Source organism: Phalacrocorax carbo, chromosome 1 (assembly GCF_963921805.1).
Source record: "Phalacrocorax carbo chromosome 1, bPhaCar2.1, whole genome shotgun sequence".
NCBI classification, from domain to species: Eukaryota; Metazoa; Chordata; class Aves; order Suliformes; family Phalacrocoracidae; genus Phalacrocorax; species Phalacrocorax carbo.
In genome coordinates, this window is record NC_087513.1 from 42904063 (window position 1) to 42930199 (window position 26137).

Sequence of the window (26137 nt, forward strand, 5' to 3'; positions counted from 1 at the left end):
CAGAGGCAGCACTGTCTCCAGCTGTCATATAGTGCTGTACGAATGACCAAGCTGTTCCAGCTACTGCAATCCCATGGAAGACCAGATGAACAGTTTCAGGGGACTGCCATGAAAAACATCACGGTGCAATACTCAGTAAGTGATTGCTTGGATTTGCTGACATTTCACTCTTTGTAAAATTGTTTCCAAAGCCATGATCATCTTACAGTTGCTTCACGTTTTCCTAGGTTGAAGTGGAACTGACCTAGCCTCTATTCTGGTTCAGCTGTAATTGACTTGCTGGCTGTCTGCTGTTACTGCAGAGGTTTCTGAATTTCTTTTATTATTCTCCTCCTCCACAGTATCGGTTTTACTTTAGCATCTTGTGCTCCAAAGCCTTTTCAATGTCTTTTTTTTTTCCTTTCACATACATTTCCAAGCTACTGTAAACAAGTTGTATTGCTGGTGAGCAGACAGGACATAAAAACATTCATTCCCATCAGAATAGAGCTAGAGTATCTTCAGCTGTGGTTAGGCAGGTATTTGCACTTCTGGTGTGGCAATTAGACCATTCAGTGTTGGCCTGTCAGACGGGATATGCAAACTTCTTATAATACAGCTTTCTGATAAACTGCTAAGAACAAAAATCCATCAGTTCTAGAAAATGCTAGATGTACTCTGAATCTGCTTGCTAGAAGAGAGCTTTAGCCAGACATGGCTGGGCAAAATTCCCCTTGCATCCCAAGGGTGAGTTACTGTTCAGTGAGCTGTAGTGGCTGCTGCCGTCATCGCAGGAATGGCTGTGTTCAACTGGTGCTGCATGGGTATGATATAGAGAGTGACCACAGACCCTCTGGTTGGAAAGGTGTTTAACCCAGCTCATCACACTGCTAGTCAATGATCCAAATGTCCTCTGTTTCAAATACTGCTGAAGGGGGAAGTTCTTTTTACTCCCATCTGGTTATGACTAATCTTCTCAGCCAGGTTCCCTGTGGCAAAGGAGGGGCCCAGGACAAGAACGTTCCCTCTCCCTCCTAATTACAGGCTTTGGTTAAACACAGAAAGACTAGTAATTAGGGTACAGAAATACCAGTAGGTATATGTGAACATGGAGTCAGTTTACAAGGTGATATGTTAAAGCTAATTCAAGCCTGTACATAACATCTTTCTCATTATGGAGGTGTAATTAATCACTTTGTCTCATTATCGCACTGTTGGATTAAATAGCGTAATTTTAACCTTCCTCCCTATCTTGGAATCTGGTGCAACCAAAGCCAATTTCCTTTGGAATATGTGATTGAGCTTTTGTATCTGTGTGGACATGGCTCTGCAGAGATCTAATATTAAGTCAATTTTAGCCTTTTCATCAATCACCTGAACTTGAATAGCATGTTAAAGTCATTGCCTTGGAGAGCATGCCCCCTCAGGGTGTCTCATTGGCTAAGCTGAGGATCTTAAGCTGGCTGAGTCCAAGGTCGGCTCCTTTGCTGATAACGGCTGCGGCGAAGGCAACTATAGGCAATGGCCTGCCCCTCCCTGCTTTTCAGCTGAGGATTTACTGCTGGTCCCACCTGGGCTAGGTGGCAGCTAGGTAGCAGCTGTGCCTGGGCTCATACCTCCATCTGTGATCTTGGCCCGATCTGGACGTGCTGGCTCGGCATCCTGGCTTGGCCTCAGACCAGCCTGGTCGCTGAGCTGGGTGATTGCTGGGCTGTGTCTGGCCCTGGTCTCTGGGCCTGATCCAGACCCTCACGTGCCACTCAGCATCCTGGCTCCTTGCTGCTGAAGCCTCTGCCAGCCTTGCTCCCAGCTCTCCTTCCCTGGGGAGCAGCTAGGCCTTGCTCCACCCTGACACAAGTTTTTAGGACTCACTTAAGTCTACTAATAACCAAATAAACTTTCCTGTGTCTCCTTTCCACGGTCCAGTTCTGAGACAGGTCTGAAAGCAGTTTCACCTGAGTAAAAACTGAGGGCAACCCTGAAAGCCGTAACCTGACATAGCCCAAAACTAGGCTTTAGCCCTGTGTTTTATTTCAACAAATCAAGATTTATGGAATCACAGCGACTACCATCATGCTTGTCAATTGATCCCCCAGATGTTCGGTGCCCGTGACCCCATATCTGTCATACTTGTGATGGGCATCAGGTTATGTTAAGTGAAGCTGACTGTGGAGCAGAGCTGTGGGAGGGAGAGCCTAGATTTACTGCAGTCAAGGGGACCCATGACATCACAAAACTTCACAGGGAAGCAGCTTTCATGACTGATATTACTCACAAGGCAGAACAATTGCAATGCAAGGCAGAAACTTTTGTGCACTTTTGCTGTGGTTTATATTCTGCAGCGGGGATGGGCTCAAGCTTTGCAGTGGTTTGGGTTTTGATATCAGACTCCTTCAGGCCTCGTTTAGTCCCAGTCAGACTGCCTGTGGTAATGCAGGAACCATGTGGTATGGAAGAATCCCTATAAAAACAGAAAGCTTCACCTTCTCCCAGGTTCCACACACCAGTAACACACTCATTTGTGTGCTATCCAGTACCCAATCATTTGTAGCTGGACTGGAAATAAAAAGCTTCTCTCCATTTCACCCAACCCAGAAACATCCTGAGTGGCATGGAGAGTCCCGCATTGGTGAGTGAGCATTACAGTGAGCAGCAGGGAGTACCACGACCTGGGTGCAAAATGCACACCAGTGCAAGAGGCAGCCAGCATCCACATTTATGGGCTTTCCTCAGAGCAGCTTTTGCTTACTTCACAAATAGCCTGGTACAAATGCCCCACGGGGGACTGAGCTCAGCAAGGTGGGGCCCTGAAGCAGGAGTGAAGCCTGTAACTCTTGTGAGGCACAGGACGCTGCTCCTGACCAGATGGTAAGTTGGTCGCTGTGCTGGGTAGGACAGGGCAGACCAGAAGGCTCATACTGTGATGCCTGGCTGTAGCCTTGCCCCGCAATGGCCCTGGGCCCCTGAGCCCTGTGCTGGGCTGGTATCAGAAAGGAACCAAAGCTGCAGGTGAGTGCTTTGAGCCAGAGAGACTTGCCAGCAGCTCTGAGCAAGGAGGGACCATAGCATGCCATCAGGCATGTCGGAGGAGCAGGCACCCTGAGCTGCTCATAGCAGAAGCAACAGCAGAAAAAAAATGGGATGTGCACCTCCTCTAGGAAAGGCTGATATTCTGTTTCCCCTGCTCTCACTGAGGAGGAGTTGAGAGGTAAAAGATGGTGCAAGAAAAGGTGATGGTGCAGGAAAAGGCAACGGGGCTGAGCACAGGCAGTCAGAGTTTGCAGAGCCAAAGGCAGAGGACAGGCTGCACCATGCCAGGTGGGAGATGAGTGAATTGGGCTGGTTTGTTTCCAGCTGCCTACACCTTATAAAATGATAGTCTGCTTCTGGAGATACTGATCCAAGGACCTTCCCCCCTATCCCAGGTGACCTTGGGAGCTGTGTGTCCCTGAGAGCTGTGTGAGTGTTCCTGGCGATGCCTCAACTCCTGGAAGCATCAGACCTCACAGCCCTGCGGCACTCAGCGTACCCCATCTGGGAGCTGGCCTGGCTCTCCTCTTCGCTTTAATCCATTCAGACATTTTTCACCTCCTCTCTGTTGTGCTGAAAATGCTAAAATGCTTTTTTTTTGCTGTAGGGCTTGGAGGGGCCTCCCCTTGCTAACCAGTTTCCTGCTGGTGACTGACTCCCAACACTGCACTTCAATGCACCTCAGTGCTGCCCCATAGCCCAACACAGGGACATAGCTCAGGGAGGGATTCTGCTTCTTGTCATTGCACCTCTGGTTTTCCTTTTAATTTTGGTCAAGCAGAATCGCTTCCTGAAAATAAAACAGAGGAAATAAGTATGACCTGGTTTTGCTTAGAATTATGAAAATAACATTTTTCCATGCAAAATCATAATCCAGACTTCCCAGGCTTCAACAGACTTAAAAGGTTTAGGAAGCGCTGAGATACATTTTGCTCTTCTTAATTCAGCTGTCCAAGTCTTGAGAAAGCCAAAGGGAGGCTATAAGGGTATTTACCTGACATAACAAACGGCAGGGACTTTGCTAGGAAAAAGCTGGTAGGCTGGTACTTTGTTTCAGTCCTCTGGTTTCCCCCAGAGATAACAACTCACTAGGGTCGTGCAGGACTTTGCAGCTTGCACTAGCTTGAAGAAATATCTGAAGAGACTTCTTAACTGGGGGAGGAGGGAGGCTGGCGCCTGAGTGAATCCTTTTATCCTCTGCAGAGGCTCCTGGAGCTCAGCCCTTGCTGCTCTGGCAGGGCATTGCGTAGTTATCTGATGATAGTAAAATATATTCCCTGTCTGCATCTGAAATGTTCTTTCCTCTTTAATTGTATATCCTGGGAAGACTGAAAAAGCTTTTGCTTTCTCAGCCTCTTAAAATAATCTTTTATCTAATGCATTTTGAAGTATTTTTGTAAATGTCTTATAGATGTAATGAGCTTCAATCTATGTGATTTCAGCCTCACACTTATGAAGAGGAATCTTGCATTAAAACTCAATGGTCAGACAGCAAAAGAAGGTCACTCCAAGACCATCAGGCTTGTACTGCAGGAGCACAAGGGAAGGTTTTGATGCTATTCCAAGCTAGCAGGCCCTGTCATGTCTTCAGGGACAGCCTCAAATGATTTGAAGTCCCAAGCAAGGCTGAGCAGAAAAGCCCTAAATCATTTTCAAATCAGTGAATGTACTTGTCCAACTGTTTCCTACTGCCTGCCCAATGGGGCCACCCCCTGCCCTTTCTCCACATCCCTTTTCCCCTGCACATCACCGCCACAAGCTAGATCCTCAGCACTTGTGGGGCCAAGTGATATTCCTGGTTGACTGTCATTGCTCTGGTTTTAGAAAAGTCAAAGACTGCTTTGCTCAGTGTTGTGCAGTAGATGATGAGCAGAATTAAATTCCAGAACCAGAGGACAGATGTTCCTCCCCTTCAAGCCAATGTAAATCAAGAGTGAGTCCGCTGGAGCCACTGGCATTGTGTTAATATAAAGGAAGACAGGAACACAGCATTTGCTACTTAACCCTAAAGGGTCTGCAGAAACATATTTCACCAACGTCTTCCAAACATCCTCATTTCAGTGCAGTAATGACGGGAACCCTAAAGTAGGTGAGGTGCCAGTGGCTGGTTTTGCCATGACACCAGGCAAACCTCAGAGAACTCCAGCCACCTCCTCCCTAACATCTTCTACTTATGTTCATTAAATGCCCAGTGCTTTTCAGGCACAGAACTAATTGTTACCCATTAATCAAGATTTTAAAGGCGTGTACAGTTATCAAATCACATGTCTGGCTATCAGTGAGATGCAGAGACTGTGAAGAGGCAAATAATTTTTCTTATCATTGAAGAATTTGCTAGCAAAGTAAGGGAGATGTTTCTTTCTGGGCAATTTATTGTTGTGGAGTGAAATCTTTATACCTACATCTTGTTTTCTAGGCTTTAAATTTTTCCTTTTTCTTCCCAAAATATTAAACCTGTTCCAAATTGGCCTATTTCAGCTGTTGTTACAGGCACTTAATTACCTAGTTGCAGTATTTTATATTTATTGCAGATTTGTTCGATTTCCCTACAGTGCCTTCACTTCCACACCCCACCTAGGGGGTAAATCTGTAAACTGCTGGTTCACAGCTGTCAGTTTTGAAACAAGAAAGCAACTGTTGGAAAAACTCCCAAGTTTCATGCTCCCCTCCTCCCCAGATTTACAATGTCATCTATGAAGTTAAACTGCTGTCACATCCAGGGTGAGAAATATCCAGCCAGAGATGGGGAGAAGTCTGGTGTCTCACGTTCAGGGTGAGAATGAGAACTTTATTTGGAAAATGAAGGAGTTCTGACTGAGGCAGACCTTTTAATCGCCTGGGAGGTCCCGCAATATCAGACTTGGAGGTCATGGCATTTTGCAAAGAAGCAATGCAGCCTTTTGCCCACTCCCCAGCAAAGTTGCAATGCCCTCCGAGGGGAGCGGGGGAAGGCTTCAGGCTCTCGGAACTTAAGCTGGCACTGACACCATTAGGTTTCATTTCATCACTCCAGAAGGTCTTGGAGAAAGTGCTTGAAAAAAATACCCTAAATTCTCATCAGATTTCTGGTGCAATAAATGAATTTGGAAAGAATCTGGACATTAATGCTTAATGCCCATGTGGATCTTCTCAGAGGACCACAGTTAGCGTGGCTTAAATTTGCTTCATTTGTATATGAAGCCTTTCTTTTCACCCCTTTACATCCTCAGCTATTAAATTTTAAATTACTATGCAGGCCATAAAGCCTCTGTGAAGCCTCTCTGAGCTGGAAGGAGAAAGCGTTGCCGTAACCCACGCACCTCTCAGGAGACCCTCCTTGTTGACCAAGACGGTTGGCGAAGACCTGCTTCCCTGGACATAGCGGGAGTGGGCTCTGCTTTGCACCCCATTGGGGGCTTCCCTTTTGCTTCTGCCTCTGACTGGGTTTGCTGGCAGCGTTCAACATCTTCCAGCATCAGGGGGTTATTTTTGTCTCCCAGCTGGCTCTGGGCTGCCCAGCCCAGGCTGTGGAGCATTAAGACATTCATTCACAATGCCGTTGCTTTTAATTTTCCCTTTTTATAGAGAGGACTAAATCAGAGGGAGTTTGATGTTCCCCTCTAATTATTTTTTACTTGAAAAGGGGGAGTTTTAAGCACACCAGTGAGGATGAGAACTACTAGGAGCTACAGCCTTGCTCCTCTGTAAGGAAACAATGGCCATGGTCCTGCCAGGGGAGCTGGAGCTGGGTTAGGGCTTGTTAGTGCTCCTCGTACCATGTTTAATCTTACTAAATTTATCAGCCTTCCTCTGTCAGTTGAAAGGGAAAGTTAATATTGGTGAAGTCACAGGTCAAGAAAACCCTAAAACAATATCGAGTGAGCTGGTGAGTTTTGATTTTGGAAATGAGCTTGAGAAACTTGGCCAGTGGCAACTCAGGCTTTTTGCAGCTGTTGTTGGTGACATGGGACAATAACTCACATCTCTAATTACGGGGCGAAGGGGGTAATAATAGACTAGCTGAATTCAATAGCAAACCTGCTATGGATTTTAATGGGAGCAAACTTGGGTTTGGGTCAAGCTGTCTCTTACACCTGTGTGATTAGGGAAGGGAAAGAAGGCTATGGCCACGTTCTCCACTTCTGTCCTTTAAGAGCAGTTGGTGGTCAATAAACATGCACAAACAAACTCCAGCTTGCACCTGTGGGAAGCTGGCCTCTGCAACAGGGCCTGCTTCGCTCTTGGGTGTCTGCGGCCAGCGTTTGGGCAGGCATTGCTGCCATCCTGTGGAGAGCCGGGCCGAGGGACGGCTGCGGGGCCGAAGGGTGCCCAGCGCAGGCCCCACGGTGGTGGGGCTGGGGATCCACTCGCGTGGATTTGGGTTGGGGCCATCGGGTGTTCCCCTGGCCAGACCCAGGACTTAAGAGCCAGTTTGCATTGCACTCGTCTGGCTGGAGCGGGAATCGTGCCCGTGCTGATTCACAAGCTGACACGAGCCACTGGGGAAAGCTGTCGTCCTCTGGTACTCATTCCGTGCTCAGATTCAACAGGGACTGCTCACCTGTACGCATAGTGGATGGATGTTTCTTTTCAAGGGCACCCTGCATGCTGAAATCACAGCCTCAGCCTCGGTTTTAATGCCATTTTTATTCTGTAAAGTTTAATATTTTGCTAAAAGATAGTATATAAAAAAAAAATATTCAACCCAACAGTGTGATTGGAGTAAAGTAATATGCAGACAGCTAAAAAGATGGCTAGAGAGCAGGAAAAGCAGGACGTCTAGTCACTGAAGAACAGTTATAAACAGCAATAAAATTAATATCTATATTAAACTAGCAGTGCAAAGATACAAACTGGAAGCAGCTTTACATTAAAAATACAGCTTTTTAAATACAGAAATAGCACCAATTTACAAAAGACAATCAGAAATGTAAACGTGGCAGGTAGATTCAAGTATAAGTTATACGCTCACCCTCCTCAGCAACTGTCTTGGGACAGAAAGGTTTCACAAACCCTGCAGAACATCCTGGGTACGCAACTCGCCTCAGTGCAAATAACAAATTCTGCTCTTCCAAAGCTACTTTGCTGATGAATTGTTCTGAGTTGATTTTACTTCTTTCAGCGAAGGCAAAGATAGGAAAGGAAAACTCGTTCCCTCTTGACAACCAACCCTTCCCCCTCGCCGGTCTAGTTCAGCAGCTCAGGTACCGCAGTACCAAGTAGCATTGATCCCTTTGCCACCTGACTGCTTCGGTGGTCCCATTCCTATTTTAACGAGTATTTTAGTGAGAATTTTGCATTGACAAAAACAAGACAGCATATCAACCCCCTTCTTCTCCCGGGCCCAAATCTGCTTTCGCAACCATGACCCATCAAAACAGCTTTGATCATGAGGGAGTCAATCCTCATTTCCAGACCTGCTGTATTTATGGAAACTCAAAACCAGAAGCAGAAATTGGAAACCGAAGATCCATTTTCAGTCCCTGCATTTTCAAGTATAGTTAGGTTAGATATGGCACAGAATAACATTACTGACAAAGAAAGGCAATTTTTGCAATGATGCTTCAACTGCAGCGAAGAGCCAATATTAGCTCTAATCTTCCTCTCTGCTCCCAGCTGCCATTTCACCGTACTGGAGGGGAAAAGACAAGGTTTGGAGCATCGACATCCACCATGTCATCCTGAACCCTAGCAGCCTGTTTCCAGCCCCAGCAGCAACAAATGCATGCTAGCAGAAGGGCAGGGGCAGCACCGTGCCAATTACACATTGGTTTTCAAAGTGAAATTCATTTAAGTGGGCATATAAGAAGAAATAATTCAGAAGCAAAAATTGTAAACTTTCACAACTGTAGTGTAATTTAAAAGGAAAAACAAACCTTAAAATTTAGCAGTCTGAAGATTTCTCTTTACCACCCTGGAAATTTCCTATGACAATCCTACTACAGATTTTCTTTCAACGAGGGCTAACCAGCCCTCCTTAAAAGGCTGTTATTGGTCTATTCTAAGATAAGGCCACGTTACTCAAACTCCCAGCTTCACTAAAATTCTTTCTTAAATTCCATTTTCATAATACATTTCATTATAAAAATAAAAAACCTCATCAAATCCCCAACCCCCCAAACAAAGTCCTAGTCTCCCTTGACCAACAAAGTAGCACATCCGACAGTGTCTCTACCCTTGGAAAACCAGTACCAATGAGAGAAGGGCTGATAATGCTGGCCGCCTGTTTGCTAAAAATCCAGAGTAACGTGATGTCAACAGCCACACTGTCTGTCTTTTAAACAGGAAACTGCACACATTTAATTGCAGGCTGCTACATGAGTGAAAACATACCCAAGCATAAGAGCATTAACTCTTAAAATTATGTCCTATGTTATTTATAGCACCATCCATTAGTTGAGGACTCTGAATATTAACTGTTATACTTTCCTTCCTCTTTATCTTCTCCTAAGGAACAGATCATTTTTTTCCATTTCCAAAATTCATAGCTCCTGCTCTTTTCAGCTTCTTTTTATGGTTTAGATAAATATGTGCCAAATGATAAGATCTCCCTTGTCTTCCAAGTACACTCCAATGCACTATTAACTAGTTACAAAATTCCCATAAGAGAAGAGTTAGGCACTTAAGTACATACCCCTGAAGTAGACTTAAGTAAACTGCTAAGTAGGCACTTAAGTAGACTCAGGTTAGACTGAATCTAATCATGTGGTTAATGACTTACCAGTGTTACTTGGTCATAAAGTCTAGACTATATATTTAAACGGGAGATGAAGCCTTAGCACAGCCCTCTCAGGGGCTTGTCACTCTCAAATTACTTTGTCAAACTCATTGAAGGAATCAGGTTTTGTATTCTTTACATCTAACTTGTACATTTTGCTCAGAGTAAAAGAAAAAAAAACCCAAGGACTAATATAGTTCATTAACACAATCAAAAATGTTAACATTCACAGTTATTTTGGTCTTAATATTTTTCACATGTATACATTCGATCATGTTGTGTTAAGATATTATAAGGTTTTTCTAACCACAAGTGCTGGGCAAATTGTACAACAACCCACTGAAATTCAAGTAATCCTACCCTGAGAAAATCTGTTACTCTGAAGCTGCAAAAAAAACTTTTTTGCACTAAATCCCACTCCAACGCACAAAATAAATAGCAAGAGGCTGCACTGCAGAGGCAGGATTTGACAGATTGGAACCGAGGAAGCAGTTGCTCTCACAACTGCAGGAGTTTATCAATTTCACCACAGATTTACTCAGGGTAAGTAGAGCACATGAGAAAAAAAATGCTTGCCCCAGATAAGTGCTAGACATCTCACTTAAAAAACCATGAATAAAGAACCCCTGGGGACTCCAAGGAAATCTGTTCGCATCTCCTCACAGCAATAAAGAGAGTTTTCCAAATTAAAAGCCCAAATACAATTTGATGCCCACAAGGCTGTGTGAAGCGCAGCATCTGAATTCAAATCAGTACTGAAGGAACAGTTCAGTAAAAGGTTTTCAGTACCAAGAATGATTTGTGAAGAAGGTGGTTAACAGAACCGGCGGGTGAACAGATAGCGGGGAAGCATGCCAAAAGGGGTGACATTTTAACTTGCTCTTCTTGCCAGATAAGAGCTTGTTCTCTTGTAATCGACACAGGGTCCTAGGACAATCTGCCCACCCTTTGCAATGAGTGGAGTTAGTCAGGGCTGGTACTAGAGATTTCCAGTCTCCTCTGCACAGAGCTGGCATTTCTGGTCTGGTTGCCTTCATTTTTCTTCCACGCAACAGGGTCTCCAAGACTTCCGGGAGTTTTGAAAAATGCCTCATGACGTGCAGGACGAATGCTCTTGGGAGTGAGGGGAGTTGATGAAGGCTATTGGTGAAACAAAACCAAAGTGATTCAGTAGGGTTTTCTCAAAGCCTACATGCAAGCATGCAAACAGAAGACAGCTTGTAGACATTAAGCCCTGTACCCTGCTACTATAGGGAATCATGTCACACATCCTTTCAGAAACTCCACATGAAAAGCTAGGGGCTTTGCCCCCTGCTTTTTGTTCTGGAACTGTCTGCCAGTACATCATTGCTGGAAGCTGAAAGCCTCTATCTCATTTCCAACTTAACTGTATTCATGACTAGCTCATACGCATTTGTTCTTATGCCAATCTTGTCATTTAGCTTAAATAGCTCTTTCCCTTCCTTGATGTTCTACTCGCTTTTGTTATTTGTTAGCATCAAAACAGATCTAAAATTAGTCTCCTAAACCCTGGCCACTTCTGTTTTAAGTGCCACTCTACTGTAAGCTCCAACGCTAATATCTATAATCAGATTGGCTGCCAACCAGTCTCTATTACAGCCTTTTTCTAAAGCTCGAACAAGATAAACGTAAAGTAACATTCATAAAGCTTCCGAAAGTTCGACCTATTTGTCACTGTGTTAGACAACAGGAAAACAAATGACTGATTTAAGGATGCAAGTTAAAGTAGTGCCAAGATGTCACTGCTAATCATTGTAAAGACCCAGGTAACAGTGTGACATGACTGTTTTGTGTCACTCATTGTACTTCAGATAAATGAGTCCTTCTTTGCTTTTGAATTTCTCACTTTTTTACTCAAAAAGTCTGTTTCTATGGTAGACTTTTAAAAATATCTTTATAAAAATATCAACAAACCCCACAAGAATCATTGTTTTCCCCCAGTTCTGATGCTGCTATTATGTTTCCATTATTTAGTGAAGACAGATGGGAATGGGTGTGAGGAGGTAGCCGAGGGCACTACTACCTGAGAAGTGTTGCAGCCAGCTCACTCTTGAGTTATAACAAACAACCCTCCTGTCCGCCTAATGTGTTTCTGTAGCCATTGCATAACACACAATGATAGTGTCAAATGGGGAACAACATACTGACTCGGACTTCTGGGGGGAAAAAAACTGTAACTTTTTTCTCTATTCCTGTAAGATTAAGATTTTTATGATTTTAAAATTCCTGTAAGTTTTTTAAAACTCACCAGGTCACCATTCAGGGCTAGACGTGTTATGCTGGGCTATGTCTTTAACACTGTCCCAAACATTGCCACCACGATAGACGGACACGCAAACTAAGTGGAAGACACCAGGCTCCCAGCATGCCAACTTACCACGCCGCCACACTGGCACCAGCCTGCAGCGCAAGCTGCCCTCAGTCCCACTGACCTGGCACCGCTGTTTCATCGTCACTCAACCACCTTTCACTCTTACCTGCTGCAGCTTCAGAAGAGTCACTGGATGCCCCATACACATGGGAGAGTCCAGTTTGCAAGACCTTGCAAGCACAGGACTCAGGTGCAGAGCGGGGTGAGCTGGTTGCTGGGGATCCACTGAAGGCGTGGGTGAGACCTTGGGGGTAACCACTGCCGTGGTGCCTATGAAAACAGGCGTCGTTGATGCCAGGCCAGACATACTGAAATTCATGGAGGCAGCAGCTGAGAAGGAGCCATCGGGAACTGGGGAAAGAGCGCTGTTGGTGACTGTGGGAGAACAGACGACAGGGAAGGAAGCCAAGGCTGCTGACGGCACCATGACACAGGGGATGCTCAGAGAAGGTAACTGGCTCGCAGCCAGGCTGATAGCACCAGGGGCTTGGTTTGCAGAGAACAGGAAATTAAAACTGTTTAATCCTAAACCAAAGAGAGAAAAAGCAAGACATTAATACATTTGACAAATTGGAATTAAGCTATTATAACTTCACCTAGAAGAGGGGTGACAACAAAGAAAGATACAGGCTGCCCAGGAAGATAACTGTGGCAAAAAGAAGAAAAAAGAAGGCAGAAACCTGTCACAAACCTGTGACTCTTCTGTCAAGTTCCCTTTCCTTACCTTCCTCCATCTCCCCCCCTACTGCCTGTTCACTATATCTGCATCCATTGACTTTGTTCATATTAAGTACCAAGCACACACCTTGCTGTTTGCTGCTTCTAACTTCAGTTACAAGCAACATCTTGGCTAAGCAAACTCTTGTTTCACTAACAGGATTCGTATCCTCCGCTACATGAAACATATGCATTGCTTTTAATAAGAAAAAAAAAGGAACACACCCAAAAAGATACACCCCAAAGGCAGTAATTTTCCTAAGAATGGCTCAAATACTGTTTTGAAACAGAAGCTGCTCCAGTTCCCAGTTTGTCTGACCTTGCAAAACAAGAGAATCAACATTTTCAAACCAAGCATCTCCATCCTGAAGGTGAAATCCCATAGATCCCACTCTGTGACACAGGCGAATCGAACACTAAAGCAGTATCCTGTTACCACACTTTTCGACTCCACACAAACACAGGTACGCAAAATGGACAAAAAAATCCTCCTGTAGTATTTACAGCTACTTCCATCTTTACTGTGTCCTACGAGCAGTCCTGGCTACACTACCAGTGCCTCAGTTTTTGTGGGGTTATCCCAACGACACACATGAGAAGACAGTACAAAGTTCGTAGGTGGTTAAAATCACTCACTCAGGGGGATGCTGTTGCAATACTACGGCCATCTTACTGCCAAACCTAGACTTCCAGCTCCTCCAAGTTTTGAATGCTGGATAGGTGTCTTTTGCTGCATACAATTCAATCATGCAACCCCCACATTATTCATCTCTATTAATTCTTCGATACCTCAGAAAAATGCCTGTATTTTCACAGAAGCAACAGTTCATCTGGAGTCAAGAGAATTCAGAGCTATTAAACTACCACAGAGAACTGCTGACAGTTTTGTGCCAAATACAGACTTATTCACCTATCTGTAATGTCTTCCTATCTCAACAGCTCAGTGAGGAGATGCAGAAGTTTGAGGGCCTCTAGATCTCATGGCTATCCTTACCAGCAGTAGGCTGAACATAAAGATACTGTGGTAGGAAAGGTTGATTGGCATTTTCTTTAGAGATGTGCTCTTTTCCAGGAGAGGGTTCATCAGGGTATTTATTCTGAGACCATTTTTCTTGCTCCTGAGAATCTAAAGGCTTAGTAGATTCCTTGTCTGCAGCGTCTGGAGCAGCAGGACTTGCGAGGTCACGATGAAAAGCTTCTAGATGTTCAGCAGATGTACAGCCACTTCCTGGGGTAGATTCTGCCTTGGGTGACTCAAAAGGCTTCTAAGCAAAAACAAAGAGAGGAGATGACACCTCCAAACTGAAATAACACAGTACAATGTCCCTCATGCACTTTCCTCAGCTACGGAGTAAAATGTGCACCACTGCAAAGGGGCAGCACGAGATTAGCAAGTCACCAAGTTAAAAAATTTGTTTGAGGGTTTGAAGAGCAATATTAGTGATGCCTAAGCCCCGAGCTGTAGTTCACTTTCTGTACTTGGAGACACTAGATAAGAAATACTTGAGCTTGGGGATTCATTTCTCTTTATTGATAAGGAAAAAACCACCTGTTTCACATGGCTTATATTCAAATACTGATACAACCTTGAGCCTGACCCCCATTTCCAGTAGTTCAGAAAAATGTGAGATAGATGCACTTCACCTTCACCATCATCTCCTCTCTCACCAGCGTGCTGTGGGCAGCACTGGGCATGAGAGAGGGGGACTCAGGCTGGAGCGCAGCGGGAAGGTGCAAATCACTATTGCTGTAGCTCAGTGGAGTAAGGAATGCTGCTGCTGTCTGGGGAAGCCCAAGCTAACAGGGGAAGATGAGGAGTAACAGTCACATTGATTTCTTCCCCTCTGGCAGGCTGTTTTGTTGAAGTCAATGATCGGGACACTGATTACAAAGAACAACTGACCATCACTTCACTATGCAAAGCAATCACAGTCCATTTTCCCCTGGTAGTGTGAAAACATCTCCCAGTTAATGCCTATGCTTCCTGGCACAGCACCCTTTCAATTTTGTTACAAATGCTGCCTCCCACATGGTATCTGTAAGAAGAGTGGCATAGCGATTTTTCACTTCTGAAAACACTGTCTTGGGCAAATGTCTTTCCTCGCTAACAGGAAGCCTAAGTGATAATGAAATTCACTTCTTTACCTTGGGTACTACAAGTGAGAGAGGCACATCGCTCTGTTCCATGGTCTGCTTTTTAGCAGCTGGCTCTTCATCACCTACAGGTGCAGAGGGCGATGCGCACTTGTGGGAGCTGCGTTTCTGGCAGGCAGCTGGAGGTACGGTGGCCTGAGCTTCTGCCCTCCTGTTTCCCATGTCTCCTGTGGTGGGCAGGGTCTCCCTCAAGTTATTTTCCTGAAGACCACCACACAACATAAAAAGGGATGAAGAGGGGAAGCACAGGAAGGGTTGGTTGGGGAGCAGGGTAGGTTTTCCATTTTCTGTTTTGGAGGCTGCTGGCGTGGAAGGATGTAGAACTTGGCTGCTGATGCCATTTGGCAGCGAGAGGCTTGGCACATCTGCCTGAACCACAGGGAAAACTGCCTGAGGCAAAGGGTTAACACAAAAATCGGAGTCCCCAGGAACTGGAAGAAGGGAGAGAGGTGAGGTTATGCTTGGGTTCCTCGCTGAATTTAATGTAGTTTCTGTGGCACAAGCTTTACTCCTAAAAAAGTAACAAAAAGAGGAAAAACATTTAGTCCAAAATTAACCCCCTATTTAATCCTTAAAAGCAAACAGGTACATTGTTGGACATAAATGTGGTAAAATTCCCCCCCACCCCCAGATCACTACTTTTACACAGTTCACAAGGAGGCTTACTTTTTATTATTTCTAATTACACAGAAGCTGACTTACCAGCTTTTTGGCAGAACAATAATGCTTTCAATTGCACTTGACTAGAGTCAGTCATTCAGAAATGAATTCAAATTAGGACAGGTGTAGAGAAGACCCACTGATATGACAGAGAGGCTCTTCCATGGCATCATGATTTGCTCAGCCTACCTAGACAACAGGTCAAAGGAGGCAGGGATAGCCTATATAAACACACACGAGATGAGGAGCTACTGAAGCTAAAGGACAACAGTGGTACAAGTACAGGTGGGTATAAATTGGCCATGAAAAAATGAAAAAGCCACGCTGAGACCTATTAGCGTTATAATAGTAATAACGAGACACTCTGGCAATTTTCTATCTCAGTTCCAACCATGGAATCTAGCCTTGAACTAAATATGACAAGCACAAAGCTGAAAGTGGACAGGAGTTAAGACCAACCTACCTAGTATCTTCCTCTATTTTCTGCCTGCAGACAGCTGCTAGATTTATCATTTTGGAGCAATATTCATCAGAATTCACAATACGGGCTGAAAGAACAAAGGAACATTCAATTAATAACAGGTAGGTTTACCAAGGATTTGTTGATACTGGCCATAGAAAATAATTGATACAATTTTTCTATACTGGCACATTTTTATAACATTCATTAATCACCTAGAGCCAGAACCTGCAAGACACTCAGAACTCTCAGTCTCATGGGAGAGGTGCTCGACATCATCATTTCCTGTTACAGGGAACTGTGAAAAACACTGTAATTGCTTTATCTGTTTTAACAGCTATCCATTAGATTGCTACCGTAAACTCCACTGTATTTGAAACCATAAAATAAAGAAATTTTTTGTGGCTAAAGAATCTTTATCTATACCAAATTTTAACAGAAGAAATTGTAGTATAGTTGCAGTTAGCGGAGAACAGAAAAATTTACCAGGAAAACAAACTGCAGATTCAAGGCAGTATAGCCCAGATTCATCTCATCTACCTTGACTGGAGGGTCGAAGACAGAAGTCTCATCACACAGACAGTAGAAATCTAGGCACCTTCCAAGGGTAACTCCCATGTTTAATTAGGCTGATTCACCCAATCAAATGCCTTAAAATGGTGGTCCCACATTTGGGCAGATCCAGTGGGATACAAAAGAACATGCTCCCTTAGTAGTTACCTTGCCTCTCTTGACGTGGGCTGTTGGGCTCAGAACTGACCTTCCTTCTGGTCCCTTCACAAGGCTGTGCAGCGTTAAATGAAGCATGACGTGTAAACCTTTGCTTTCCAGTAGCACAGATCTGATACGGGGCACAGGCTCCCCTCTGTGTCCCTGGCAGAGGATCAGATGTTGGGCTGTGCCCTCTCAGCTCATCTGTAGGAACATAATTTTGTGCAACAGTCCTTCAGGGAACGCAGCTCATCATTTAGGCTTCTGCCACGTTACTGAACTTGGCCATAAGATAAGAGGTAACTTTTATACCATCCCAAATCCCACAACACTGAAGCAGACCTAAGCTCGGTAAGCACCAATAGACAAGATAAGGGCCTCCTTCCTTTCCATTCCACGGCAGCTACAGCAGCAGCTACACTCTAGTGTGCGCACCCAGGAGGGGAAAGGGTACTAAGCTGGCATTAACACTATCCTTCACTTTTACTTGGCACTGGCCTGGCCCAAATACATTAGCAAAGAGTTTGCCTTTGCTCTGGCTTCCAGCCAAGAATCATCAGCTTACAGAGATGCTCTGGCCCACTGCCTCCTTCTTTGCAGGCAAACCTTGTGTTCCAGGGGACACATGCAAGAAACATCCCTGCTCTACTCCAGTAATTCCCCTTACAAAGACAATAATTCACTGTCCAGTTATGACAGAATTACTGAGGTTTTGCAACTCAGAAAAGCTGTGGACCCAGATCTGGAAATGAAGGCATTGTCTGCCATTGCTCTAAAACTAATACAGCTATTCATACAGTTATGTAAGTTGGTGTAAAAAAATAGCAGCAAGACACAGTATCGTTCAACATCCCTCCACAGCTCCAGCCCTACAGCATGAAGTCTAACAAGGGCAAACATTGGGCTGGCCAGCAGTTAACAGTCACAGGGTGGACAATGAACACTGAGCCATTCTTTACACACAGGTAACAACCTACTACCACCGGGGAAGGGATTGTCAAAACAAAAAGAAAGGAGATGTAAGCTACACAAGTTACCCGTCTTTCCAGGGAATTCCACAGGCCCGATCCACTTGAAGGCTGGTTTGCGTCCTCGTTCCTCTGTGACATGAACTTTCTTGATCAAGCCTAGGCTGGTGAGAACATTGGCGATATCATACAGTCTTCGTACCTTTGCTAACAAGAAAGGGCAGAAACAGTCAGGACAGTCACGTTTACAATGCATACAGTAGATATTTACATGGTAACTTCACTCCAGAATATCACCACAGCTTTCATAGATGAGGTGGGTAAAATCAAATTGTGATGGACTTAAGCCACCTCCTATAAAGCCTGCCACGCCAGCTTCCACCCGCTTGTCACTGCTTTTCATGTGTTAGCTGCTCAGGTTTAAGATCGCCTACCTCATTTTAATGAAAATGGGTTAGGGAGTGATTACATCATCAGCTTGCCCAGAAGAGGCAGCTACCTCCACATGGGGTAAAGACGAGCACTTGGGGGCAAGAGGCACAGCTGATCATAAGGGGAAACATGTTTATAATCTTAAAAATGTAACACTCAAAAATCTGTGACTCCAGTAAATAACATGCTTGAGCTGAATATGATACCTACAGGTTGTTCAGCTACACTTCTCACATACCTCCCAGTATTTGGGGTAGAATTTTAAGACTGAAGGTCAAGTACTTTTAAAATAAAGTACTTTAAAGACTTAAAATAAAGGTCTTTATTTTAGAAGAGTTATTTACCAAACGCTGTCCAAGGGATCTAAGTATTAACCCCTACTAACTGAAAAGAAAACTGTGCCATCCAGCTCTAAGATTTCTGGGGTAAAAAGGAAAAGTAACACATTTCTGCAGAGAAGAAAAATAAGTCCATTAAATTAATCAACATATTTCATTTCAGTAAGTTCTAAAACATCATTCAGAATGGTACAGGAAACAGGGTTAAGGTATGAAAAAAAATCAGAAAGAAAAAAAAAAGAACTTTCTTCATTCTGAAGCTAAAAATTTGGAGGTAATTGTCAAATTGACTCTTCCCCACCCCAAGCTCTGTTTTCACAAACTGGCATTTGTAATTACAAAAAACCCAAACCACACTTTGGCAAAAAATTCCTGACCTGCTCTTGCCATTACCTACTGGTGTCAGTCCAAACATGCCCACACTTTCTTTACTCACTGACCGATCGATTTGTCTCTCAACAGCCAGCTTACTTTTGAATTTGCTGTGGTCCACTGTATCCTGCGTTTCTTCTATAAGTATCTTTGCTGCAATGTCCAGAGTGACTATCTTGGTCTTGGAGACAAGGAACAGCATGACAAACTTTTGGCTCATAATCCGCAACGACTTGTCCTTTCTGCTGTTTGCAGATGCTGTGTTACAAATAATACCCAAGCCTCTTAGCATATGTCATCCATCACAGCCAGAAAACTAGCAAGTAGGTTTCTTGCACACAAAAAGGGTAAAGTATTTCCTTGTTGGGAAGCAGAAATCTTTTGAAAGGCAGCAAATAACGGAGTAATGCAGACAGAAGTCTCTCTTCAAAAGGCAATAAAAACTAAAGCTTGCAGAAATAGCTTTTAGAAAGTCAGAATCCAAAGCTGATTCTATGTTACGTTAGACAATTTTGCACCAGTCCGATGGACTTTGTAACTTAAAACACTACGTATTATATGGGCAGCATGCAAACAGTGGATAAATGGAAGATGGCACTGTCTGTCAGGATAAAGCATTTACTGTCAGTTAGAGGTGGGGAAAGAACTGGACTGCCTGGCAGAAGCTCCTACCAGTCTGAAGGACAGAGGGAAAAATCCATCCTGAGACCTATGCTAGAGACAGGATAGAAAGAATTGTCACCTCTGTGCTGAATTCAGCACCTTTTTGCAAAGAATAATTTTTTATTATTTAATTTAAAAGCAAAGCAAGGGAAAAAGTCACATAATAAACTGGAGAAAGAGACTTGTGTCTGTGTATCACATCATACACAGTAGTTATCTTACCAGAGGTGCAATCTGATTCTGGAAAGTCCAGTAATGGTCTGTCTTGAGAATCTGGAATAGTTTCCTTTTTCCGTTCCCCAAATTTGTACTCCAAGTCCTGCTCCTTGTGCTGGAAGAAGGTCATTAGCTCTCCATACTGCAGCTCTCCTGCTTCCTGAAGCGTTTTCAGAGTCTGACTTAGGTTGTGCCGGCCATGCCAACAGTACTGGTTCTTGGCCACACGGCTAACCAAGTGCAGTGACTCCAGGACGTTCACTATATCGTAAATTCGTCTCCGCTCAACTCCTGTTTTAAGGTGGGGGGGACATAAAAAACAGACATTGATGCTTATCTAGTTTTAATGTGCTCTTCAGCAGAAGCGGAATAGAGAACAGGCTGTTCCTAACACTCAGTGTTCACAACACATTTTTCACTGTTCACCTGGACACATTATATTTGATCCATCCAAATTTGCACAGTTAAGAACTGGCTTATGTATGACAAGTCCCGTGCTATGATGTTCTTTGCTAACTACCGTCCCAGCCATGGCTTCAGCTGAAAGCATCTACACTGTGTTTAGAAGAACTGATTGCAGTCTGCCCAGCCCCACTCACTCAGACCTATCCAGACTACCCTGAGGTTTTCAGAGCATTTTGGCCCTTCTTGTCAGACAGCTTCAGAGCTCAGGCACAGACCTGTACACAAGCCTGAGTGTAAGAGAGGGCCAGAAAGGGTCTGAGCCTGGCACTGACACAGGGTAGATACAAAAGCCTACTGGTTCCTACAGGAACCAGTGGGAGTGTGGTCCTCCACTTTCATTTCCAGTGGCACAATTACTTGCTAAGCACATACCAAGCAAAGGCACATCAAAGGCTTCACAAGGTGCAAAGCAGTGGAGAATGAAAGCCACTGTTCCCAAATGCTGCAGAAACGAGTCCTCGCTGCTGGCTGGGTCTGTACCAACAGGAAATCTATTAAATATGTCCAACTTGCGTTCAGCATGATGTGAGCAAGGTTGGGGACTGACTGTGAACAGGCCAGAGGCTCTGCTCACTGTCCCGAGTACTTGTGTCCAGCACAGTTTAAAGCATGGCTGTTATAAAATATAACACAGTGCTCTATATGCTGGTGGCATCATCTGCATCAGAAATCCCATAATGGTTAGCATCATCTGAGCAGAACAAGTGCTAGCAAAGGGGAGAGGTTTTGAAAGACTTCTCTGCACAAGGCAAGGCCTTGATGCATCTGTTTACCCATCTGGAGAATGGGGATAATGCTTACCAGCCTCAAATGGATATTAAGATAAAATGTGTATATCCAAGTGTGTGGAGATCTTGGAGGGAGGCATACTCCAGAAAAACAAGAGTGCTGCCCATATCCTGGTGTGTGTCAGGCACCAGCAGCATAGCCCCCCTTTGTGGTCCTTCCATAGGTCTTCAGTGAACAAAGCAATATACATTTGCAGCAAAAGCTGTGTTACAACCAGCATTTGTTACACAGGGAGCAGCAACATCAGCAATGAATAATTTTGTGGTCCCTGGAGCAAGTGGATACAGGCAAGCCAGGAAGTGAAAACCAAAGGAGAACAAACATGCCTCCTTCTGGGAGGTAAAAACCCCAACAATAAGTTTTAAAACGAAGTTTCTAGCATTTAGGAAAGCAAGGTAATGCCACTCCCGACACAGAATAAAACACTACTCATGTTCAGCTGTACAAGGCTGGAGCACGAGCATCTCACACAAACACAGAAAGGAGTAACTGCAAAATCTAAAAGAACAGTTTGTCTAAAAATCAATTTATTTAACTATTTACTTTGTCTGAATTTTCTCCTATTTCCACCTCCCATTTCCAATGTGAGTAAATGAGTATCTCAAGGACTTTCTTACCAGAGTCACAGAGGACATCACTCTTCTGTTCCCTTTCTTCCCAAAACAGACATTTCATTTTTGCTACCTCTTTTCTGTTAAATACCTGACTTCTAAACGTAGATACAATATTTATTTATTTAAAGTCCAATTTTGTAAAGCCCTTCCAAGCTAAAAGACAACCTCTCCAAGGACCTGGATCTTTTTGTTGTTGGTCGTGACCAGGCTCAGTCCTCTCTCCCAAGTTTTATTACTTCTCTCAGATATCTCATTAATCTCTTAACTAAGACATTAACAACAGACCCAGCATATAGGCTACTCAATACCTTCTTGCCACCTCAATACAACACATTTTCTCATTCTATTCTGGGAGGTCTCCTGGTAACCTCCCCTCACAAGACAATATTTAAAGCTAAGATAACCTCTGTGAAAATCATGAGATCTTGGAAGATAAAATGTCAGACACATTACTTAAGTCAGGCGGTAAACCCAACTGATCTCCTGCATCGACTAGTTTGCAACTGTTTCCCCAAACATTCCATTTTGACAAAATTTATTGTTTATAAGGCATCCTTCAGAGGGTTTGTAACTGATAACTCCTTCAGTCTTCGGCAAATGGAAAATTTAAGAAAGCAAAAGAGTTGGTAAACAGCTGGAGGATACATCTGTCTAGTAAAAAGTACTGTCAGAAAGCAGTTTCAGAATGATAGCGTTATCAAGCAGTAAAGACTTAGGAATATTAGGCATCTTCAACTCTTGATTATTATGATTAGAAGAGCATCCAGACCCAGGGAAAGGTAGACCCTGAATGTACTCTGTAAAAAGGATGATCTTTCAAAGGCCCTCTTGTCGGGTTACCCCAGGTAACCAGTTACGCCATTTTTGCGGATATACATACCAAGGACTGAAGCCACTTCATCCAAAGAAATAGTAGTTTTTTCTGTTGACAATGGATAACTTGGATAGCGAGCTAGAAACTTTTGGCACAAGAGTCCTAAGCTTTTCTGTTTTCTGCTGGGCCTCTGTTTTTCAAATTCATCAACCGTGTTGTCATCTACCATATCGTACTGTTAAAAAATAAATGTTAACCATTTAGTGCAGAGCTTTAGAAGCAAGGCACAGCCAAGAGAGACATATTTCAGATGTTAGCAATATTTAAGCTCAGACTTTCTAGTAAGGAAAACAACATGGACTCCTTGCAAGCACAGAGCGCTTGGGTGACCACTTTTTCTTGCAAGCTCTTTTTAATTCATCACACAAGATATCTACAGAAAAGCTCTTATCTGCAAGATCTTAAAATAATGGTTATGCATATGGAAACAAAACAGTAAGACCAAACACCCAAGACTAGCACATGGTAAGACCCCGTTGGGAAGGAATATTTATTTTTGAGAGGGGGAGTATTATTCCCTGAAACACCTCTGGATCTGATAAACCAAAAAATGTACAAGCCATTCAAGAGTTCCCCTATCAAGACATTTTACTAGCCTTTACAGTGCCTCTGTAATTTTAAGAAACTAGGGGGTGGGGGGAGAGGGGTAGGGCATGATGCTAAGAGACTATGAAAGGCACCATCCAGTCTCTGAGCTTAAAGTTCAGTCAAGCTGTTAGCTTAAGTGAACTCTGTAGGATGGTCTGAATATGGTCTTTCTGTCCCTGCATGGGGGAAAAAAAAAACCCCAATGTGATGGCAAGAATGTATGAAGAGGTATGTTTGTTTATTAAAAAATAAGAATGAGGGAAGATTTTTCTGCATTGGTAACTTGGGGGTTTTGCTTCTGTATCAAAAAAAGGGAAAAAAATCTTGCTCTCTGGCAAAGAAAAGCTGAGAGTGGTGGCAGCTGTTGAAATCCAAGTTCCCTTGCTTATGAGATCTTAACTGTCTTTTGCTGGTTGTGTGACTCAGTGACCTTGTGGCAGGCTGTTGCTCTGAACTCTCTGAGTTTTATATCATATGGAAACAGCAGTATTCTTACAGTAACACTTTTACATCTTTTGTAAGTTAACTTTCTGTGTGTAGAAAATTAAGTGTAAGTTTTACTAACTAGAAAATATTTGAACCCTTTATAGGAGCCAAAAATGCCATATGATCTTAGCAGGCTTGGAGCGGTGATGAACTAACCTTTAACACTGACTGTTTTTTACTTACTAGAAATTATGTTAGAAATTATCTTTAGAGAACTCTTGGTTCCTTTACGACTATCTAAACTGAAGAATTTTGTAGACTTCTGTCACTGTAGATGCTGTAAAATCTACACTTGTATAGTCATCTGTATCTATCAAATGATTGCTTCTCAGTAGGACAACCCCAGAACTATCTTTCTCTCACTGAAATCACCAAGGAAGAATATTCTACAAGAAATAATCCAGGAGAAGGAAAGCAGTGGTCGGAACAAAAAGAAGTCTGAAGGAAGAAAACTGTAATGATGCTTATTACAACCCAACATCATCCTTTCCATGGACGGACTTCCTAAAGTGAGACAGGGATCAGCCCCCACATTGCCTGAGTCTTGACAAGTAAAAATCTTCTGAACACTTGACAATGCTGTCTGACTACTAGTTTGGGAGCTGTGGTGGAAAAGGGGAGAAAGATTTTAACTGACCATGCTGAGGGGCTGTTGTGGACAAGGTCTAAGATTTCAAAAGTATATTGAAAAATATGTCCTCACCATTGTTGAGTTGCTTTTGAAAATGCTGCCTGTCTGTTTACAATGATCTGGCAATTTTCTTTCTAATGCAGGTCAGAAAACAGCATCAGAAGTAATTAAGTTGGGGAAAATGACACATTTAAGCTCTACTTCCTTCACTGTCCTTTTGAGTAATATTCAGGCTCTTGAGGAGTCTCAGGTCAGTTACTAGTAAGAGAGTTAATTCTAGTCTTTAAAAGTCCTACTGCTCAGCCAGTGCTGTGTAGGCAACTGTCCTTGGGAACGTTTTACAATTCTGCAGTTTTCCATAGAGAGCAAAGGACCAGTCAGAAGAAAACTGAGGCACAACTTAAGGAAGGACGGAGTCCTAACTATGCTTAAGGCAATAGTGTTCTGAGTCTCACCTGTAATGAATCAGGTGTGTCACTCTGCTCACTGTTTTCTATGGGTCTGAAGAGCTCTTTCTTCTTTTCCCGGTCCCTCATGTCAGGGCTAGCAGCACTAACAAGCATCTTCAGGTTAGCAGTGGGGGTCCAGGGATCAGGCTGAGGTCTGTCAACGAGTTTAACAGGTGTAATTGGAATTCTTTCTGGGGTGCAGCCTTTTTGCTTTGATAAATCAACTGGTTCATTCTTAATGGGAGTCTTTGGGGCCATCCTGGATCGATCAAATATGTTTTCCTGTTAAAAAACAAAGTTCTTTAGAAACAACAGGGAAGAAAACAGTCCAACAATCAATTTCATCGTTCTTACGAAGGTAATTGTAGTGACTCATGCCTTGGCACACATAGCTATATTTAGCACAGTTGTTCTGCCTTTGTTGGAAGCGGTAAAATATTCTACATGCTATTGTACTGGAGGCAGTGTGTATAAGATACTGCCCTGAAGTACAGAACCTGAGGTCAACCAGTCAAACTCATGGCCTATCAGGTTTTTAAACTCTGACTGTTATTACAAGACAGCATTGCCCACAAACACAAATCACCAAATCTGATCAAATTTGAAATAATGCATTGGTCACATTACACTTAGCAAGAAAACACATCCTTCTACATGAAAGGTCCCTCTTTTCTTTTTGACCTTGAAAGGCCAAACTTTTTTTCACATTTCATCTTTGGGTTGAATTTTAGGCCTTCCTCTTACTGCAAGTATTATTACTACAGGTCAACTAATTTCAAGTGACTGACCAAAGAAAGCATTAATAGTATCCTTGAGCCAAAAGATCCATTTTTGAGCAACAAGAGCTACTACTTCACTCCAGTCTGTTAGTGCAAATAGCTCATGAAGACTAAAGCAATTAAGTAGATGGGATGCCATACTGACTTTCCTCGCAGGATATCAAAAATTGAGGTCCAGGTATCCTAAACCTGGCACAACGCAGGACTTCCAGAAATGCCTGTGCAGAAAGCTGTACTGTTTCTTTTTGCCCAGGGACATAAACATTCTGTTCTTAGATAGTCGGGCTATCACTTAGTTCTCCTTAATACCCTACAAACAGGACACTGTTTTTTGGAACTCTAGCTGGCACTAGAGCGAGTTAATATTGCTCAGTGGTTTCTAGACTTAGTCCCTCAAAACGATCATATGCACCTTGAGTGAAGTGAGAGAGAGAAAGCAAAGGGGACAGATTATCATCAGAAAGCTAGCAGACCTATAACCTGCTGGAATTGGGGGTGAAGCCTTTAGAACCACATCGAACTGCTTTTCAACTATAAAACAGGCTTGAAGTTGTTTGCTCTTCAGTCTAGCTGCGGCTTTTTTGGTGCTGGTCTCAAACCGAGCAAGTCTTCCTGCGGAGACTAGATTTTTTTTGCAAATGAGTTTTAAAAACCTAACATAACAACTTTGAGG

At 43.4% G+C, this 26137-nt stretch overlaps 1 protein-coding gene and 1 long non-coding RNA gene across 2 annotated transcripts in view; one reads left to right on the top strand and one right to left on the bottom strand.

The window, feature by feature from the left end:
- LOC135313108 (uncharacterized) lies at nt 1–24167 on the top strand. Its single transcript, XR_010372700.1, has 3 exons — nt 1–135; nt 228–304; nt 23938–24167. It is a non-coding gene; the product is annotated as an uncharacterized LOC135313108 (long non-coding RNA).
- E2F7 (E2F transcription factor 7) overlaps nt 7617–26137 on the bottom strand; it is a 20747-nt gene continuing 2226 nt past the window's right edge. The window contains exons 2-12 of the mRNA XM_064449965.1: nt 24692–24967; nt 22538–22706; nt 19796–20080; nt 19010–19168; nt 17838–17975; nt 16810–17004; nt 16093–16177; nt 14961–15480; nt 13810–14080; nt 12205–12623; nt 7617–10846 (exon numbers count right to left, since the gene is read on the bottom strand). Coding sequence (XP_064306035.1) covers nt 10670–10846; nt 12205–12623; nt 13810–14080; nt 14961–15480; nt 16093–16177; nt 16810–17004; nt 17838–17975; nt 19010–19168; nt 19796–20080; nt 22538–22706; nt 24692–24967 — 2694 coding nt within the window. The 3' untranslated portion in view covers nt 7617–10669. The remainder of the gene's footprint in view (nt 10847–12204; nt 12624–13809; nt 14081–14960; nt 15481–16092; nt 16178–16809; nt 17005–17837; nt 17976–19009; nt 19169–19795; nt 20081–22537; nt 22707–24691; nt 24968–26137) is intronic.